This window comes from Anoplopoma fimbria, chromosome 12, assembly GCF_027596085.1.
Source record: "Anoplopoma fimbria isolate UVic2021 breed Golden Eagle Sablefish chromosome 12, Afim_UVic_2022, whole genome shotgun sequence".
NCBI lineage: Eukaryota > Metazoa > Chordata > Actinopteri > Perciformes > Anoplopomatidae > Anoplopoma > Anoplopoma fimbria.
This window is the reverse complement of record NC_072460.1, coordinates 19,386,309-19,406,856: the sequence shown is the minus strand read 5'-3', so window position 1 is coordinate 19,406,856 and position 20,548 is coordinate 19,386,309. Positions and strand designations below refer to the sequence as shown.

General features: G+C 39.6%; 3 protein-coding genes across 3 annotated transcripts; 1 reads left to right on the top strand and 2 right to left on the bottom strand.

The window, feature by feature from the left end:
- Positions 1–1,848: 1,848 nt before the first annotated feature.
- fkbp1aa (FKBP prolyl isomerase 1Aa) lies at positions 1,849–4,601 on the top strand. The gene is made up of 5 exons (XM_054609062.1): positions 1,849–1,975; positions 2,089–2,136; positions 2,690–2,802; positions 3,663–3,837; positions 4,159–4,601. Exons 1-4 carry the CDS (start codon positions 1,939–1,941, stop codon positions 3,792–3,794), a joined length of 330 nt encoding a protein of 109 aa, XP_054465037.1. The 5' UTR covers positions 1,849–1,938; the 3' UTR covers positions 3,795–3,837; positions 4,159–4,601.
- A 2,191-nt stretch (positions 4,602–6,792) lies between these two features.
- LOC129100402 (syntaphilin) lies at positions 6,793–8,850 on the bottom strand. The gene is made up of 4 exons (XM_054610015.1): positions 8,807–8,850; positions 8,562–8,696; positions 8,154–8,303; positions 6,793–8,059 (listed from the first exon to the last, which is right to left on the bottom strand). The coding sequence occupies exons 1-4, from the start codon at positions 8,848–8,850 to the stop codon at positions 6,793–6,795; spliced, it is 1,596 nt and encodes a 531-aa protein (XP_054465990.1).
- A 3,806-nt stretch (positions 8,851–12,656) lies between these two features.
- Positions 12,657–18,310, bottom strand: rad21l1 (RAD21 cohesin complex component like 1). Its single transcript, XM_054609890.1, has 14 exons — positions 18,261–18,310; positions 17,774–17,945; positions 17,538–17,667; positions 16,697–16,796; positions 16,226–16,329; positions 15,545–15,652; positions 14,695–14,799; positions 14,400–14,498; positions 14,036–14,265; positions 13,841–13,922; positions 13,596–13,741; positions 13,388–13,498; positions 13,103–13,177; positions 12,657–12,839 (listed from the first exon to the last, which is right to left on the bottom strand). Exons 2-14 carry the CDS (start codon positions 17,918–17,920, stop codon positions 12,657–12,659), a joined length of 1,620 nt encoding a protein of 539 aa, XP_054465865.1. The 5' UTR covers positions 17,921–17,945; positions 18,261–18,310.
- Between the last annotated feature and the right edge of the window lie 2,238 nt (positions 18,311–20,548).

Below are 20,548 nucleotides of genomic sequence, written 5' to 3'. Positions count from 1 at the left end.
ATAGAAATGTGGTGAAAAAAATGTTGATTGGGCTTATACATTTAAATTTGACTTTTTTCTTGCAGTCATGAAAAGTCCTGTAAATTATTTCCAGGAATAACCCTTTCAGGTTTTTGTGGCTGTTTTTTGTAAATTGCATAACATGTCTTGATATCATTCCTCTATCAATTGTGCTGCTGACCTCCATTTTATTGTTGTTTTTTCTAAAATGATGAGGCTTTTGCTGTCCTTGAGATTGATGTTGATGTTTTTCAAATTAAAGTAGCTTCTAAATTGTGAGTAAACTACTCTTGTTGTCAATATTTTCAACCCATGCTTGAAAGTTGCATAGAGAGCTTTATTTGTAACACTGTGCTTGGAAATGTTCTATTTTTAAATGCACAGTTAAAAATCTCTAAAGGACAAGTTCATCCTTACAAAGTATGAGGTCAAGTATCCTCTGGTTGGTTAGTAATTGTACTATTAGTAACAAAAGTAGATAAAAAGCAAAGGAGTGCTACTAGTCAATGGTGGCATGCTGTCAAGAATATATTGTTGTCATGAAACACAATATGCTTTGAGCGTTTTTTTCCGATGAAACTGTTGGATGAAGCTCTCCCTAGTGGCCTGCTGTCCCTTTACTGCCAGTAAAAGACGATTATTTTTTTTGGGATGCAAACCCTTAGATACTCGCATTACCTTTAGAAAACATCCATGCAAACACTTTCTACATGGGATGGAATGATCACACAGCTTGTTCCTGCATTATTTATCATGATGGTGGAATATATATATGTCTGTGTGTTTGTGTTGAATTAATAAATTAAAGAAATTAAGTCAACTGGAATGATTGAACCAACAATCACAATCTCCTGCCTCCTGCTTCCGCTCGTACTGTGGGGTGGTCAAGAGGAAGGATACCCGAAGAGCCAAGATGGGAGTAGAGATTGAGACCATAACTCCGGGCGATGGTGGGGGAACAATCTGCTTTATTCAACCAGTTAACACCTAACCCCTCTGTGTGTGTGTGTGTGTGTGTGTGTGTGTGTGTGTGTGTGTGTGTGTGTGTGTGTGTGTGTGTGTGTGTGTGTGTGTTGAATTAATAAATTAAAGAAATGAAGTGAACTGGAATGATTAAACCAACAATCACATGTTATACAGATTCCCAAGGTCTAAAATCTGTCTATCAATTGACATGATTTTGTAATTTTTTTGTCACAATGTCACAGTTTTTTTAAATAAATGAAAGAAATGAAGTCAACTGGAATGATTAAACCAACAATCACATGTTATACAGATTCCCAAGGTCTAAAATCTGTCTATCAATATGATTTTGTCATTTTTTGTCACAATGTCACAGTTTTTTTTAAAGAAATTAAGTCAACTGGAATGATTAAACCAACAATCACATGTTATACAGATTCCCAAGGTCTAAAATCTGTCTATCAATCAATATGATTTTGTAATTTTTTTGTCACAATGTCACAGTTTTTTTTAAAGAAATTAAGTCAACTGGAATGATTAAACCAACAATCACATTTTATACAGATTCCCAAGGTCTAAAATCTGTCTATCAATTGACATGATTTTGTAATTTTTTTGTCATTTTTTTTTTAAAGTCACAATGTCACAATCACATGTTTTTTTAAAGAAATTAAGTCAACTGGAATGATTAAACCAACAATCACATGTTATACAGATTCCCAAGGTCTATCAATTGATTTTGTAATTTATTTTGTCACAATGTCACAGTTTGCAAAATGTCTTTTTTTTGTTTGTTAAGGATTTGGTTGCCAATTAAGAAATATTTTATAATAATAAAAAAAAAAAAAAAGAAGATGATTAATTGGTGCGTTTCTTCGCTCTGTGCCCACCATCAACAGGACGCCCCTGCCTCCTGCCTCCTGCTTCCGCTCGTACTGTGGGGTGGTCAAGAGGAAGGATACCCGAAGAGCCAAGATGGGAGTAGAGATTGAGACCATAACTCCGGGCGATGGTGGGGGAACAATCTGCTTTATTCAACCAGTTAACACCTAACCCCTCTGTCTCTGGTTGTGTGTGCGGTTCGTCGTTAAACACGCTCTCTTTCTCATTTTCGCCTCTTTGCAGGACAGACGTTCCCGAAGAAGGGGCAGCGCGTCGTGGTGCACTACGTCGGTGAGGCTGCACGGAGCTCCTCACTGCTCACCCATGTTTCCCTTCATGTGTTTGACGTCGTGTTTAGATAACACATGCATCCTGCTCGCAGTGTGCACGTCTGTTATTCTGCGTGCTGTGCGAGAATCCATGTGTTTCTAGCGATGCTAACGCGCTGCTCCTGCACGTTAGCATCGAAGCTAACGTGCATAGCCGTGGGTTAGCACGTTGGCTTGTTGTGTCTGTTCGGTTAAAGTGGAGCTGCAGCCGGACGTTTTCATCTTTTATGTGCTAGTTCAGATGTGTGTGATGCTGGTGTGTGTGGCATTAAGACGGACAGAGCTACCGGTGCTGTAGCTGCTGTCAGCCCACCCCTGAGGTGAGCTAAGCTAACCGGCCCCGTGATGCTAGTCGGCTAACGGAAGCCCGGAGCGGCCAGTCCCCGTTATGCGGATGAAGAGGGACTCATCACCTAAAGAGCGCACCGACTGAAACATCCTTAAACATATATGTCTGTGTGTGTTTTTATTATTATTATTATTATTATTATTATTATTATTATTATTATTATTAGGCACACTGGCAGACGGGAAGGTGTTTGATTCCTCGAGGTCCCGGGGGAAGCCCTTCAAATTCAAGATTGGACACCAGGAGGTGATTCGTGGTTGGGAGGAAGGAGTAGCGCAGGTGAGGAGCTTGATCACGTGATGATGTTATTTTGGACATTTAGTGTTTTTATGTGATCTGTCATGTGCTGCTTGAGTTGTCTGTACACAATTGCACATAGTCTCTATACAGTATATTGTGAATGTATGCACATTCCTTGGACAATATTTTTTTGCACAAAGTTGTTAAGCTCACAGATTTATTGTTCACTGTAAATTGTCATTGTTTGATTTGTATTTATGCTACTTGCTTTATGCTGGTTTGAGAATGATGAGGGAAAAGGTGTGCAAACCATATGTAGTTGCAGAACTTGAATTGAGTAAAGCAGCAGTTCACCTTACCACCAGCTCTGTTTTAATATGAACTAATCCATTACTCAGTGGCCTTATGTACATATTTATTGATAAAGGGGATGTTAATGGTGGTGGGGGAAGTACTAATTTCACAATCAAAGTGTGATTTGTAGTTATATAATGTACATACAGTACCAGTCAAAAGTTTGGACACACCTTCTCATTCAATGGTTTTTCTTTCTCTATTTTTTTTACATTGTAGATTAATATTGAAGACATCCAAACTATGAAGGAACACATATGGAATTATGTGATAAACAAACAAATGCTCAACAGACCAGAAAATGTTTTATATTTTAGATTCTTCAAAGTAGTTGAATGAGAAGGTGTGTCCACACTTTTGACTGGTACTGTACTTGGCAATAAACCTGTTTCTCTTTCTGTAAAAAGAATGAATAAATAACAAATATGAAGTGTACATTTGCACACACAAAAAAATCCATTTAATATCAAATTAAGAATGGATTTTATGTGGTTTTTTTTCTCTAAGTTGAACTTGAATAAGTACCTGTTCCATCTCCTCCACAGATGAGTGTAGGTCAGCGTGCAAAGCTGATTTGCTCACCAGACTTTGCCTATGGCAGCAAAGGGCACCCAGGGATCATCCCACCAAACGCCACTCTCGTCTTCGATGTGGAGTTGATCAGCCTGGAAGCCTGAAACTCGTGCACTCACTTTGTTAAATTCCACTCAAAATTTCAGGGTGAGAATCTTTTTTTTTTTTTTTTTTTTTTTGTTGGTTTCTTAAACACCATGATTGTGTGCATCATATACTGTGTGAATTGGGTAATGTTGCTTTTTAAAGTATCTCAAGTGCTAGTGATGAATGACTCTACCTTTTACTTTTTTTCAGCACTGTGCTTGTGTGTTGTACACATGTACAGTGACTATGCATTAAGCTGTTGTAACGTGATGTTTACAAATTGGATAGTATGCGAATTACACGCTGTACTCTCCATATCCTGTAATCCCCTTTTGCCTCTCCATAACCACAGCACTAACACCCCTTTTCGTTTCACCGCAGGTCAACTCCTATCTTGGGAACATGGAGGAAAAATGATACCAGGTGATTCCTGCTCTTGATCCCTGCATAGGACCTATGTCTATATCTTCACTAGTTCACTCTCCTTTGCATTTAGATACAAATCGTGTTTCGTCACTTGCTTTAAAACGTTATCCTCCATGCTATTCTTTAGATTCCATACTGTAATAATCCATAGGCCATCCCATCCCATGTTTTTTGTCATATTCTGCTATGTATTTTTATGGTGATGTTTTGTTTTTTATTTGACTTAAAAATTTACAAATTGTGTCAGCCATCAGGACCAGGTTTTAGATAAGTGTCATAAGTATTGAATCAATCTCATTCCTGTGGCTCTGTGGCCTTTACACTAAAATTGTATTGATTGCGGGTAATGAATTGTCTTGGATATAAGAAAAATAAGAATAAATTGTTTGACACAATGATATTTCTATGAATTACCTTTGTGATACTTGTTATTGGGTTAAATTTAAAGTATGGAATACAGTGTAACCAGGGATTCATGTATCAAGCACATTATAGCCATGAACAGCCTACAAGTCTCTGCAGAAGTAGGATTTTCTTTATCTATACTGCAGCATCAATTCTTAATTCATAAGAGTAAAATGATTATTGCTGAAACCCTCATAACTGGAAGTCTTTGGTCTTGTTGACTGCAAAACATCTCGGGAAACATTTTATTTTGCCAAACAAAAATATTTGGTCTCTGGTAAAAGGTTTCTAAACTTGCATGGTAAGTTCCCCTACAAAGATTTGTAGGCACATCTTGGGGTTTGTGATTATCTTTGTTTGAAGGAGTTCTGTGTAACAAGCTGTGGATGTTGTAAAAGGTCTGTTCCTTACTCTAAACACATTAAAAGAGTAATTTTAACACAAACTGCTATTTTCCTTCCCTTTTGGATGATCGCATCTCACTGTTAAGATCTAATATATTATAGTATTACCTTAAAATGGGTTATATCATCCTCATTTATGAATTCATATTTAATGGTGTCGCAAAACACTACCCGCTATAATAAAAGAAAACCAATAGAAGCATATTTTATTTTCCAAGAGGAGAGAAAATACCCAGGGTATTTTGCAATATTCTGTTTCCTGTGCAATATTACAGTTGATTACTATTTATTTTGCATGTACAGTACAAGTTGATGGAAGGTTTAGGTTTACATGGAGAATGATAAGTGAGCATATATTAGCATGAAGGAAATGTAGTTGCTCTGGAGCCAAAAATTGAAAATAAGTCAAATGTTTTTAACATTACAATATATGTGTCCCTCCAAACATAGACATATCACCCTTTATTACTCATTTAAGTTTTAATTTTTAGCTATTCCTCTGTCTTAAGCTGAATCATTGACTGAACAACCAGCAAAACCTTATTGGAAAGATCCCTGAAAGCTAAAACATTGCTCTTTTTGCAGAATAAGGCTGAAATCGGTAACCAAACACAATGGACAGCATAGTTTATAGTTACAATGAGCCATTTCAGTTGACACACAAAAGGGACTCTTATAAGATGGGTATACAACTATGGTACATACAGTACATCATTATTATAAACTGCTAAACAGTGCTGTGGGAGCAACCTAGACTGATACAAAGGGTTAATCTTTGCTTGCAGCTGTGCAGAGATCATGTAGAATTTGAAAATGCGTCACTGTATCAAAAACAATTCTCTTCTCTAAGTCTGTAAACAAAACTGCCCATCCAAGTCCTTTATTCATTCAATATCTAATGTATTTTCTGCCTTTTTCCTATAACTTTTATAGAAATATGTGACTGTAGCTCCAGACCAGACTTAAGTCCGTCCTGCTGAAAAGCCATGAGCACATCACCTTGTTTGGCATTTTTCTCTATTTTGTATATATTTAGTTTGTAAACTGCAGATTTTTGTTACTCTTAATTTTCTGCTTAATTATTTTAGCATGAAAAAAATATTGTTAATGTTGAGTATGAATGTTCCATCAGGATCAAATAAATAGTCTTTACAGTTTTAAACTCCCTTGTGTTGTTTATTGGCAAAAATATCATTGATTTGTCTGTTCTGCACATCAGAACCAGATTCGATGCACATGCTTTCCAAAAGGTAAAAGTCCCAACAGCTTTCAACCACATTCAATATTTTAATGGGTGGAAATGACTTTGCTGCCAACACCCACTGTGCTCAGTAAATCTATTAACTGCTTCTACACAAGTCAGATAAGCACTGACTGAAATGTATTTGTTAATGCCTAACAGATTGTATGACTCTCCCATTCTCTTTCAACATTTTTTTAAATGTAAAGATGATCATAGGGTATCATCTAAATCAAGGTACAGGCTTATTTTAATTCAAGCAAGGGAACCCAACCAAACTGTGGGTTACATGCAGATTCCAATAAAGAGACAAACTTAAACCTCAGGCAGTAGCAGTAAGTATATTTCAGTAATGACATAATGTTGTACTAATCATTTATTCTCTAAGGCAAGGCATGACCACGAAATCACAAGGACGGTATGTAAAACCTAGAAATCTTATAAGAGGAGAAATCCAACAAACGGTGATGAGCAAATTGTGATGAAGTCAGCGTTTCTGTAACCGTGCCTGCAGAGGTTGGTAGTTGTATTCTTAATGTCTCAGATTGGCATTGTCCCGTTCATGCTGGTCGGCCTGCGTCCCCTCCCTGCCCCCCTGCGGCGGAGTGAGTGGAGGGCCACAGCACAGCACCCTCTCAGCAGGGAGCCGATGTGATACACCGGCATGACTTCCCGTGACGCCCCCCGACACAGCCACGCCATGGTTGGGACCACCGGCATCGCCAGAGCCAACAGGTCCACCAGAAAGTATCGGCTCCAGTGGCACAGCTGAGGGGAATACCCGTCTTCGTTTCTACCTTCAGGTTCGTCCCCGTTGTCCTCTTCTATCTCCACCACTACGGCGTCCTGCCTCTCCGGGAGTGGAGCTGTAGGTGGGGGCTGGCAGGTGTGGGGCTCCGCTGGCACCTTTGTTACCTCCTCTGGTTTGTCGGGCTGTAGCGGCTCTGCGCTGTATGGATGCTCTGGAGGGGACGAGGCGGGTAAAGACGATGGAAACAGATGTGGTCCTGAGGGGGTTCTGACGTCTTCTGTGGCTAAAGAAATGATACTCAGCTCTTCGCCACCGCCTTCCTCACACAGCCAGCTCATGGTAGGGCTGCAGGCCTGGGAGCGCACCTCTGGTCTCTTCTGTGCTGCAGGGGAAGGAGTAGGAGTCGGGATGGGATCAGAGGCAGGGGCGGCAGAAGTTCTGGCTGTAACCGGGGCCTCCTCCTGAGGTAAATGCAGGAACAAGTGATGATGAGGGACGTAGGCGTGCCCGGTGCACTTGCAGCTGCTGCTGCTGAGAGTGTGGCAGGAGTGGGAGATTGGCAACACTGCACCCCCGCTGCACAGCCTTTCGTAGGTGGAAGAGCGTGGCACCGTCTGGGGGCCGCGCAGGTGGCCCTGCGGAGGCAGCTGCTCTGATAGGAGGGCCGCCTCCAGGAGCAGGTGGGTTTGTCCTGCCGGGCGGGACGCTCTGCTGGACTCGGGAGCGTTCGGGCCGTGCTCCAGATGCAGGGCCTCGCTGCTCAGTCGGGTGCGGGTGGTGCTGCGACTCAAAGTGCTGGCCGGGGAACAGCCGCAGGAGCGAGACCTGCCCCCTGGCCGAGCTCCCTGCAACCCTGAGTATGGCTTGTGGTCATGGGGTTCTTGTTCGCGGACGCTTAGGTTGGACCTCACCGTCCCGACCACCTCCTGAAGGTGTTGGATCTCCTTGCGGGCCTCTTTCAGTGCCAGCTGGGCCTCAACGCGGTGACATTCCTCCTCTATCCAGTCCTCCTGCATCCTGTACAGTTGGGTCCTCAACTCGTCTATTTCACAGTCTCTGATAAAGTGTAAGAAACAAGTGAATAGCAGATTTATTTCTCTTTGAAGGAAACAAACCAAGGTGGTTAAGCGAACAGGAAAAAAAGTCTCACCTGTGTTGTAGTCTTTCCACATTGTCCCTCAGCCGGGCTCGTAGATGTCGGATACACACCTCCTTCTGTTGCAGAGGGGTGAGGTACTGCTCCGGGGTCGGGGGCCTGATCCCATGGTTGTCACTGCAGGCTGTGTGCTTTGCTTGGCGCCTGAATCAACACAGCGTTAACAAAAAGGTAATATACATAAAGTTCTTTGCTTAATCGCATGTAAGAACAGTAAATTGTGAGTCCGGTTGTACAACAAACAAATGGTATTGATTTGTGAAAAGCCAATGTTAATAAATGTCTGTACACGCGGAACAGATTGACCCTCTTGTGAATCAAACTGCTCTTGAATTTGGCCCTGGAGGCATATTAACATATTAAGATATAGTACTCAGAGTATTTGTATAATTAATAACGTACCTGGGTGTGCTAGGATATGTCCGAGCCGTGGGGCTGCCCTCTGCTGCCTTAACCCGACCGGGGTAGGTGTGAGTACTGGATGTGTCACTATGGGAGTATCGCCCGCCGCTGCCACCACCAGTGCCGACTGAGCACCTTGAAGGGAGAGATTACATTACCTTCTTTTACAACACAGTGGGGAGTCAAAAAAACAAATATGTCTTGCATCATTCTATTCTGAAGATGGGCAAAGGATGCAGCCGTACCTGCGCTGACCTGAGGAGGGCTTTCGACTCGGAGTGAGCGACATTGATGAGCGAGGGACCTCCAGCCTCTCCACTGCTGCCTCTAGAGAGGGACGCTAGGAGCCCTCACTGCTGGATTGTAAGTGCCAAACAGTGACAAAAACACAGCAGAGGCTAAACCTGCAAATCAGCTAACGGTATTCTAAATCACAAATATCCCTTGTAGCCATTATGTGCTTCTTCGCTGGAAGTCAGTGACAATAATCTAACCCCAACCCTAATTAAAATGGTCTACGCCAGCAGCAGATAAAGCCTCCTTTCTGTGCCGACACAAAGGGGAGCAGTGAGTTCACAGTCAGTGCAGCTGCCTCTGTCTGAGCTGTGTCTTGCAGAGCTGCACACAAACATGATGAACCTTCACATTAACTGATGTCAAAGGGCAACAAAGTAAATCTGACAGTTGGTGACAAAACCACAAGAGTTTTAAGAGCCATACATAAAACAAACAACAACATATTCACTCTTGTGTCACATGAAAGCAGTGCTGTAGCAAGCATTTAAGAAAATCTGAGAGATTTAGATCTATTTACTTGAATCTTTAATGTTTAATTTATTCTGTAATATGTTTACTCATATTATCTGTAATTTATTCCCCCATACATGAAGTTATCTGTCTTGTACAGCTATCGAAACTAGGTATCAACTACCGACTAAAAAGAGTTGAGTATTGAATCTGCTGGCTTGAGTTTTTGGCTTATTTACTTATTATTTAATCAGATATTTCCTATTCCAATTTTTGTCTATCTTTAGACTGTGTTTTATTTCGGTAAATATTTTTATTCTGCTAAACTCTGCTGCATTAAGCAGTTTGATATTTATTTTTAAATGTATAAAAGGGTCAAAACATTTATTTTACCCTAAGTTTGGTATCCTACAGGTACAGATATCTATCGTCCAACCCTAGTCCTATTTGTTTAAATTTAGTGCTGTAAAAAACTGTAGATTGTTTAAAATAAACTCCCAACACAGAGGACATGACCTCAGTGGTAGCTACGCCCCTTTGTTTATAAAGAAAATTAAAAATTGTCTGGTAGCTCTGTCGCCATCCAAATTATTATTTTTTAAAAATGTATTTCTACCTTAAAGCAAAAATAAAAGATGAGGACAAAATGTTCTCATCCTTCTTGACAAAGTGCCTGTCTTCAACCTGCTGTTCTTTAGGCCTGAAATACCAGCTGATGGATACATCAGATGTAGTGGCTGCACACACAGCAGATGTTTAATCTACAGATTATGAACAGTCTAAACGAAACAGACGCATACTAATTCATTTTTGTCCTAGATTTAAATTCTAGGACAACGAGACATGGACATCTCACCTCCCTCTCTTCTGTCTGCGCAACAAGTGGCAAGTACGTTATTGGTGAGAAATACGCAATCATCTTACGTAAGTGTGAGTATCAGTGATGATGTGGAGGCGAGCAACATATATATATATATATATATATATATAGAGAGAGAGAGAGAGAGAGAGCAGATGGATGATAAAGCAGACGTGGAGATGAGAGGAGTCTGATGATGATGCCAAAATGCTTCAGGCTTAACACCAGAAGGTAACGGGATGCGTCCTTGAATTATAATTATTGCATTCAATTGCAGGATGTTTCCCCCCCACACACACACATCTGTCGCCTACAGTAAAGCAGTGTTAGATAAGCAGGCAGGTCTGGTGTGATGACTTTTTTTTTTTTTTTTTTTTTTTTAAACCCCAAAAAGTGTCATCATTGGTTTGCGTCTCCAGCTGACTACAAAGGAGAGTCCCCTAAACAGGACACCTGACAACCCAGCAGGTACTTTCCCATAATAAGAAATACGCAGTAACACTTGAGTAACACATTAAGTCCCAGCTGTGCGTCCTAAACACGGTTACTTAACAAGGATACTACTCTGAATCCCAAAGCAAACGACCCTGGTATCTGTGCACCAAACAAACACACACACACATACATATAGAAAAACACCGACACAGCTGATTTTAACGCACCTTCATCAGACAATACCATCACGGCCGGTTGGAGGTGGCGCATGGTAGAGAAGTCCTAAGATCCCGCCAGACTTGATGCTCGATGAAGGGTCCCTGGTGGCAACAGGAAGAAAAGATGCTGCCGATGCTGATGAGAGTCCATCCTGCAGCCATGAAGCCCGGAGATGAAATGAGGCAACTGCGTCTGCTGCATGGTGCTTCTTAAAGTGACAGCGATGGATAACGAGGCTTCATTTGGGAAGTACTCCACTAATATATATATTTATATATATATAGTGATTTAGAAAGCCCATTATCTTTAAAACACTGACTGGAGAACAGAGAGATGAAGTAATTTCTATTGAATGTTCATTCTGGATTGAATCGTAGGCAGGTCTGGTGTGATGACTTTTTATTTTTTATTTTTTTTAAAAACCCAAAAAGTGTCATCATTGGTTTGCGTCTCCAGCTGACTACAAAGGAGAGTCCCCTAAACAGGACACCTGACATGTTGTACATGTACAACACCTCAGTGTGCAGAGGAGCATTCACTGACTAATGCAAGCTGCAAACTTTGTTCCTTGAAAGATAGAAATGCATTCAAACCACATCCATTTATGTGTTTTTATTTAAATACAACCCACAAATAAGCCATAACGTTTACAATTTCAGAACAGAAAAACATTTAAAAAGACTTAAATATTTAAATTCTCGACTTTTTACATAATGAACTCCAAGAACGGGTGGCAAGTGTGAATGTCACTGAATTCCAGTTGTGTAGTCATTCCTATGCCTTCTAACCATGTGGTGTATTAGTATTAGTCATATCAGACTTTCATGTTTGATAAAAAAATGTATGTTGCCGTCCCCAAATGTGTGATGTCAGGCCTACAATGAGCACAGACTAAAATATGTACATATGTATAATTTAAGTCACCCTATTTGTTGTTAAGAGAAAAGCGATGGGCTGTGCAGAAGTACTGTACTGCGTTTTCTGGATTTAAACTGCAGCTAAAAAATATCGAGAATATGACTATAACATCTTGACCACAAAATTGATAGGAAAATGTATGAATTTAGTTTCATATCCAAAAGTTCAGTGACATCAAATGTATCCGGCTGAAGCTATAAAAATGCAAACACTTCTAGTAAACTTTAAGTCTTGTGTTTTGCATCGATACAGGAAACGGTTTTAAATAGATGTAAATATTACCTGTACTTTAACGTAATCATTTGCAACATTTGCTGGTAATGAAAAGTCAATTTTGCTTTCCTATATCAGATAAGACATAACAAGCAGGTCTATGTAGTCCTGTGTTTAGATTAAATAGAAGAGGAACTGGAGTAAAACACAAACTGAACATGCAAGAAAATTCAGTCCAAACAGATCACAAGAATAACTGTAATATTTTGTTGCTGAACAATATAACTATTAATAAATTAATACTAAAAGGAACTTGTAGATCACTTAAAAAATGTAGGGATATGATGTCAGAGGCCTAATAAAGACTAAGTCTGAGTCTGACTAAGAGTTTTAGACAAAAGTATCCTTCATTGATACTTTCCCAATTTCTCACAAATGAAAAGTGCCGAAAACAAACAAAATAGTATTTACAAGTTTTTAAACACACACACAAGCATTCCAATGTGTGTGACATATAATGTAAAGTGAGATTCTTCTTTTCAAGCTCTTTTTCACTATTTATCCCAGAAATCATTTTGAGTCAATTTTTCTTTACCTCGAGTAACTGACATAGTAACACAAACATGTGCTACTTCTGCACGAGGCAAATCAGACGGAACCAAGACTGCAACTCTGTGTTTTTAAGAAAACTCTATTGTGTTTTACTAATTGTAGAAATTGGGTCCAGGTGTGGCAGTTATGTCCCCATAGGGTGCTCTCTGGTGCAGGTGAATGGAATTCTGCTTTTTCAGGATCAGGAAACAGAATAAAGTGGCTGCAGCCTGCGAGCGACTTCCTCCCTCACAGAGTGCCTCCAGGCTGAACGTGGTGTCACTGCTGCTCTGCTTCTGTCAAAACACAGGAGAGAATTTAATTTCCCTTAACATTATCCCTAATCCTGCCCCGCCCTGATGCATTTAAATCCCCGTCCGCTGGGACTATAGATTTGTATCTGCCATTCAATGTTAAATAGAGCAGGGACTCTGCCTGAGATGGAAACAACACTTCCTGGTTCATCATCAACAAGCAGGCTTTAGAAAAAATATAATATTTAAGATGTGGTATTTGGTGTTCCTGTGATTCTAATACATTATTTTTTGTACGTCCTTACTTTTAGAAGGTCCAGAAGCCTCTGTGTACGTCTGGTTATCCTCCTCTCCTCAAAGTCCTGACTGTCCAGCATCGACTGCAGGTTAGAAAAGGACAATATTTCAGTCAGTGAATCCGGGAACATCTCCAAGGCAGCATGGGAAGTAACAAATTAGCACCTGCCATCTGGCAAACACTAATAGATCTGTAGTTTATTTACCGTACTTTTATTCCAAAGATAAGACCAGTGAAATGTGGAGTCCAGGAGAGTCTACCTTAATGGCCCTGTGTGTGTGTTCGCAGGCACCTGAGTGTGGAGGGAAGTCGACTGAGTCTCCTGCTGCATGTAGGACGGATGGACAAACATGGAGTCCTCTGATGGAAGCCCTGGATGTGTGAACTCCGAACTGTTTTTATCCTGACACGGCACAGATTATAAAGCAAACATAAGAAAGGTAAAATGATCACGAAGGGGAAATTAATAACTTCTCTACGCCCGACACGCTCATGCTTACTTGAGATCGCTCTGAGTAATTCTCAAGTTCATTGTTGTTCATGCGATCGAGGTCGGTCAGCTCGGGGTTGTGTGTCCTTTCAGGATCTAGCGATGAATCTACGACACTGATGTTGTCTGTAGTGATGGTGCTTGTGTCCCTCTGAACTATACAAGACATCATTTTGCAGATTGCATGTCACAAAAGGCGGAACAGAGGACAACACCAGTGATGCATTGAAATTATAGTTCATAGGAAGTTCCTACCTTCTAGTCCATCCTGACGCATCGCCTCGACCTCCTCACGCACTACATAACGTTTCACCTGGAAAATACTCTTGGCAAATAGCTGCAAAGGCAAAGTTACTTTGAAGTCATTTCTATCGAATGTTCATTCTGGATTGAATCGTCGTTTTTTTAAGATAAAAGACCAACATTGCAGGGATTTGCTTATCTTTTTACCTCCTTTATCTGTGGAGCTGCTACAGTCGAACACGGTTGGGCAAAGAGTTTGTCCGCACCGCCGCTCTCCTTCCACTGCATGAGCTGCAGAGTTGGCGGGGCCATGTCCAAAGGGGCAACCAGATCTGAGTCGTCGAGAAGCTGCCCTCTGATGCATTCATTGGTCAGCTCTTTGGTCTGGTCCACAACCAGCTTGCGTTTCCTCTTCCCCCTCTTCTTCTCCGAGTTTGCTGAAAACAAACAGTAGGAGGTCATAAGAATGCCCACTGTTTGTGTGACAAGTCTTTGGTTTGGCTCTATTTGTACAGCAATGTGATTTGTGAGTTGAAGGAACACAGTTTGAGGGTTGTTTAGTCGGGCCTACGAGTGATGGTCACAGGTTCAAGTGCAAAGGCTTCGTCCTCGTTAGCAAGCAGGGTGGTTACATTCAGTGTAGGGGTCTCCATCTCCGCTCTATCACAATCTGGAAAACATACGGAATCAACAACAAAACAAAACTATCATCTACAATGACAACCTAGTTGAAAAAATAAATAAATAAGGGCATAGTACTCATAATTACTGAACTACTATTAAGCAGCTGTTGAAATGGAGGTGCTTTACTTTGTTAGAAGGTAAAACAGGATGTAAATAGTTGAAATAACTCATGATGACATCACCTTGTTGATGACTGAGTGTAGAGATCTCTGGATTTTCATTTATTTTATGCTCCTCTAGGATGAAGTCAGTGGACTCAGCATTATCACTGGAGATTGTCAGAAAGTCTACAGGGCCATGCAAAATGAAGTTTTGATTAAAATAAAGAATCATCAATACATAACAAGAGAAAATATATACAGCAGCAGAATTCCTTCCGCTTAAGGCAAGATTTAAGACTTTAAGACTTTTTAAAATGCCACTTGGAATAAATTGAAGACCAACTTTACAATAACCAAAATATTGCTGATGATGAGATTATGATGAGGCCGTGTTGTTGGAGCATGCAAATTCAGAGGCTTGATACTTCAAAGACGCAGCCCATGATCAATGGTTCCTCAGAGGATGTGAAGGCAAGGTTGAATTTCTGCTTCCTCCCCAAAATGATGAAATTTAGCATCACAGAGATCAAACCTACATATTTATGCGCTTGTGCAGTTCCAATCCCACTTTAGAAGTCAGTTTATTGCCCTAAACTGCTGACAACCTGAAAACGCCACAGGGAAACTGGGACACGTTCCAGGATGCCTTCATATGAGTTGTGACATTTCACTGAACATACATAATAGATGTCTTGGAAATTGTACCAGACTAACTGTAAATGTATTCATATATTTAATATCCATGACATATTCAGACTCCTAAAAAGAACAAACTGTGGAAAAATCAGTTTAAGCGTGTTATGACATAATTGGTCCACAAAGGATGACTTTGGAGGATCCAGCCCCTGAATTGGATCAAGGCAGTCTGGTGTGTTGGCTTTGCTCAAGTAAAATATGGCAAAAACTTAGTTTGATTAATTCACATCACTACCGAGTAGGTCGAGTCCTCTATTCTCGTCCCCAAAGTCGTCTCCATGTTGAGTGAAGCTGTGGAAGCTCATATCCAGCAGCCCATTCTGGTGGCTCTGGGACTCATCTCCTACCAATCAGAGCACACAAGCAGAGGACATTTTGTTGTTATTGTCAACAAATCAAAAGACCAACACCAACAACGCATTCATTTGTATTCCACTTTCCTACCCTTTCTGTGGAAATCAGCCACGAGCACACATTACTGCAGATGTAAATCTTTAAAAGCAGGTAACGAATGTATCATTTAATTTAGAAACTGTAGTCTGGGGACTGTAGTTTTTGGTAAATTTTACTCAATCAGGGGTGAATATCTTTTAAGGGTTTTCAGCTGTGGATTTGGCCTATAGCAAGAATTTACTGTAGCTGTACCTAAAGTCATTATAATGGAGAAACATGTCAGCTGGTGCGCAACCCTGGCACAGTTATGTGTTTTTAAGTTTTTGGAATGCAGTGGAGCTCCTCGATGGCTCAGAGGAATAAGATATAAGATATACCAGGCTTTGGCTACACATTAAAAACTTGTAAGTAGCAGGAATAAATGAATGCTGAACATACTAACAGCTCCACACTAACAAGGCAAATGACATAAGCTCACATCAAATCATGAAGTACCAGAACTTGAGAACAAAATGGCTCTTACCAAAATCTGCTAAATTCAGAAAGCCATTTCCAAAATCTTCTTTCAGAGTGATTTCCTCTGATCGACACTGGTTCAGTGAAAAGTGGTCCACAACGTCTATGTTACTGGTGTCCCAGTATGAAGAGAACATAGTGGGGACACAGACAGAATACTTGTTCATTAGGCTTAAAGTAACAATGGGTGACCCAAATGTAAATTAAAGGGTTAGCTATCAGAATCCAAAAGACAAAATCATAACTTATAACATCAGTTAAGTTTGTATTCCAAGCATTAAAACTTAAATTTGTCATGTAACACGTTTTCAATTCTGGTCATTTCAGAAGCTCAAAAAGTTAATGCTTTCTTATTGTTAATATTACATTTGTAAATAAGCATGTGCCTTTTAAACTGCCAAGTCTTGAGTGACCATCTTAAAGAAACCTGCTTCTATCAATATCCGGTTGGGATTTATCGGAGAACAGAAAGTGGTACCTTGGATGTGGCAGCTGGGCATCAAAGGCGGTGAAATCTTCGATCAAAGTAATTGCTTTTAGTGTTGCCTCGAGTCCCTCCACAGGCATATCTGTCTGACCTGGTGTGTTGAGAGAGAAACAGGGCAAATAATAGACAAATATATACTGCATTTAGAACTAGAATAGGTAAGAACAGCAACCTCTTTAACTGAAGAGGTATTTCTTTGGAGGCACTAAAATGTCATGTTTAATACACTGCAAAATGTAAAGATTAAGTCTTCAGGATCTTACATATAAGAATTAATCAGCTGAGCTAATATATTACAATATCAATTCAGAGATGCTTACTTCTTTACCTTGTTGGGTGAGTGTCAAAAGACTTTAAGCTGCATAAATGTATGCATACATTCTGTCTCTGTTTATTCTGTGTGATATTTCACATGAGAGAAACCAAACATGCATATCACATTCTCTCATTGAGCTCCCTCTCTCCTCCCTAAATAATTAAGTTAAGTAATCATGTCTGTCACCCTCTAGTGGTTGTCCTTTTTAGGGATAGTATTTACTGTTTTTTTTAGGTACAAGCTGAAACTAATTCTAAGTCTAAAACAACAATCCTGCAATAAATCCTACCTTAATGAAGGTTATGATGTTCAGTTACAGTTAAACTATTTTAGAGAGTTGTTTACTCAACTGCATGATTATTTTGAAGGATCCAGGTGCTGTTGCAATCTTTTCCACTTTAATGAATGCATCCAGTGGGCCATAGTTTACCTTTTCACAGCCATAATTAACATTTTAACCAGTCCATTATCTCTACAGTTTAAAACAACACTGACATCACAAACACAATGTTTTACCTGGCCTGAATGCCATTTTAATTTTAACCAGGGCATCACTGCAGTCTGCGAGGAGATACTTTGCTTTCCTGGAGTAGATCCTGACCACACCGACGAGCAGATGACCAGAGGTCCGCAAACCAAGTTTCATCTACAAAGATCACACACACACACACACACACACAGCACGCTCACACTTTTATTAAGTTATTATTAATGGGGATTTGTGGATGTGTTTTTGCTACTTTTCTCCTTACCGTTGGGGAAATTATGTCATTGATGGTTGTTTCTAAATTGCACTCAAATACATGGGCCTTTGTGAGTTTCCTATCCCAGTGTGCTGCAAGCCAGATTTTGGCCAGAGGGCCCCTCTTGGAGGTGAAGAGTTGAGTGTAGAACATCATGTTGAAGCCCTGGAGCAGCTGTCACCTGGGACAAACACAACAATGGTGGTTTAAACCCTTCTCATGGGTCTGCGAAATGCAACATTTTTTATGACATTAAAGTGGTAGAAAATGCATTTAAGCTGTTTGAATTAGTTAATGTGTCTGCCATGTGAGCTTGAACCTCTGTGGTCAAAGGTTAGCTGCGTTAGCTATGAGGTTCACTGAGCTGACTATCATTTCAGATATCAATATAATGACGTAATATATATTGATAAAGTTAAGACTTTAAGGTAGAAACGTGAAATGTCCGCCAATGTAACCACCTAACCAGACTCCATAAACATACAAACACGCTTACCTTTACTTTGAAAGTGCCGCGTTTTGACATTTGACATTCGGAGCGCGCCAACCTCTCGATGACGTATCGAAGCCCCGCCCACCGCCAGGTTAACTAAACCACGTGTCCATAGTGGAATCGTGATTATAATCATGCAATATTTAGTTTAATGGAGTGAGGTTATGTTAAGTAGTTCATTGTTTCATCTGAAGAGCAAATTAAACATTATTAACATCATTTGTTAGGCAACAACATAAATGTGGTTTGATGCACTTTATATAGGGATTTTTTTTTAAACATTTGTTAAGCAACAACATAAATGTGGTTTGATGCACTTTATATAGGGATTTTTTTTTTAAACATTTGTTAAGCAATAACATAAATGTGGTTTGATGCACTTTATATAGGGATTTATTTTTTTTAAACATTATTTGTTAGGCAAAAACATAAATGTGGTTTGATGCACTTTATATAGGGATTTTTTAAAAACATTTGTTAAGCAATAACATAAATGTGGTTTGATGCACTTTATATAGGGATTTTTTTTAAAACATTTGTTAAGCAATAACATAAATGTGGTTTGATGCACTTTATATAGGGATTTTTTTTTTTTTAAACATTATTTGTTAAGCAACAACATAAATGTGGTTTGATGCACTTTATACAGGGATTTTTTTTTCTTAAACATTATTTGTTAGGCAACAACATAAATGTGGTTTGATGCACTTTATATAGGGATATTTTTTTTTTTAGGGGAAACATTTAATTTAATCCCATTAGAAAAGGAACATTAAGTAACTCGTGTTGCTATGTAAATAAAGGAATGGTGGCTGAATTTTCTCTAAGCTGCTTTGACTTCCGGGTCTTGCTTGCTTGCTGCGTTACTGCCTCTAGAAGTTTAAAGCCACACTGGTGCAGAAGATAATAAATGCATGTAAAGTGGTGTGCCAAGGTATTGTTTGTAGTTTGTGCAATATCCATGAAGGTGCAGCAGTGGTCAGTAATATTTGGGCTGTCACTTCTAAGGTCCTGCACACCTACACAGCTGTTCTCTATTACCCTGGCTGTTCAGAGATCCTGTCAGGTTGAAGTTGGGTGAGCTGAAACAATAAGTTGATTAGTCCATTTTCCATTAGTGGGCACTAGAGGGCGGCATTTGATACATTAAGGCCCCCCAAACACAATGATTCATGCAGACCCAGCCACAGTAGGAAGAAACCAACAACAACCTGTGCATTGTTGTCACCTTTTAGAGTATGACTTTAAGTGTCACCTCTTATCACACTGTCACACATAGATAAGCTATAGCAGAAGCTCAAGAGTGATGACCCAGTTAACACTTGCACATAATACAACCCAATACAAAAGGCTTGCAAATAAGCTGCTTTAATAGACGTTGTAATATTTAATCTTTTGACTGTCAGAGACTTGCGTAGAGCTGTGTTTTGTCATCCAATAATACAGGGCTTTGACTAAGTTTTTTCATAATTGATTAATCACATTTGTTAATGTCAATATACCATACTTTTCCCAAAGATACTTTGATTTCCTGTCTTTTTTTGGTAAAGAACTTTATATGTTAATAGTTTAGACTCAAGCTAGAACTTTACTCTAGCTGTGAATACCTCTGATGCACATACTGTATGTTTTTATTGGTATATATTGGTAAATATTGGTATAACTTTATTGCAGGACTGCAACCAAAGATTATTTTTTATCATTGATTCATTTTTTGGTGTATAAAATGTTAGAAAATAAGTGAAAATGGCCATCACAATTTATCGAAGACTAAGAATATTTTTTTGTTTTTCTGACCAAATTTCTAAAACCCAAAGATATTCTGTTTACAATCAGGTAAAGTAGTAAAAAATAAACTGGGAAAAAAAAGCTGAAACAAGAAACAAAGTTTGGCAAAAATGACTTGAAACAGTTCCTCCCTTTTCATAATAGTTGCTGATTATTTTTCTGTGGTGACTTGTCTAAATGATTCAGCTCTACCTTATTGAAACTCCAAGTACATTCAGCATACAAAACCACTGGTATGGCAGTTTTGTAAGTTTAGTTCTGTTAAACAGATTAGTTAATTATCTGTTTTATTACTTATTTCAGTGCATTCCTCATAGTTAATTACATTTCGATTTAATGCAGGAGGGGGAAGTCATGAATGGACTTCTCAGTCAAGAGGTAGGATGAAGATGCCTGGACACTCTTTCTTTCTCTCTTTTTCCCTCACACAAATATACTTAAAAACAGAAAATTGTCCTGAAGTCACCATCGAGGCAGGGATGTCAGGAGAATTATTAACATCA

Bases quoted from the DNA above. Each gene is read 5' to 3' on its own strand.
- LOC129100402 (XM_054610015.1), bottom strand. From the start codon at position 8,850: ATGTCGCTCACTCCGAGTCGAAAGCCCTCCTCAGGTCAGCGCAG. The intron at 8,697-8,806 runs GTACGGCTGCAT...TCTCCCTTCAAG, and splicing joins CCCTCCTCAGGTCAGCGCAG to GTGCTCAGTCGGCACTGGTG. The intron at 8,304-8,561 runs GTACGTTATTAA...GTGTTGATTCAG, and splicing joins ACATATCCTAGCACACCCAG to GCGCCAAGCAAAGCACACAG.
- rad21l1 (XM_054609890.1), bottom strand. From the start codon at position 17,920: ATGATGTTCTACACTCAACTCTTCACCTCCAAGAGGGGCCCTCTGGCC. The intron at 14,499-14,694 runs GTGATGTCATCA...TATGTTTTCCAG, and splicing joins TACACTCAGTCATCAACAAG to ATTGTGATAGAGCGGAGATG. The intron at 14,266-14,399 runs GTAGGCCCGACT...GTTTGTTTTCAG, and splicing joins TGAACCTGTGACCATCACTC to CAAACTCGGAGAAGAAGAGG.
- fkbp1aa (XM_054609062.1), top strand. From the start codon at position 1,939: ATGGGAGTAGAGATTGAGACCATAACTCCGGGCGATG. The intron at 1,976-2,088 runs GTGGGGGAACAA...GCCTCTTTGCAG, and splicing joins GACCATAACTCCGGGCGATG to GACAGACGTTCCCGAAGAAG. The intron at 2,137-2,689 runs GTGAGGCTGCAC...TATTATTATTAG, and splicing joins CGTCGTGGTGCACTACGTCG to GCACACTGGCAGACGGGAAG.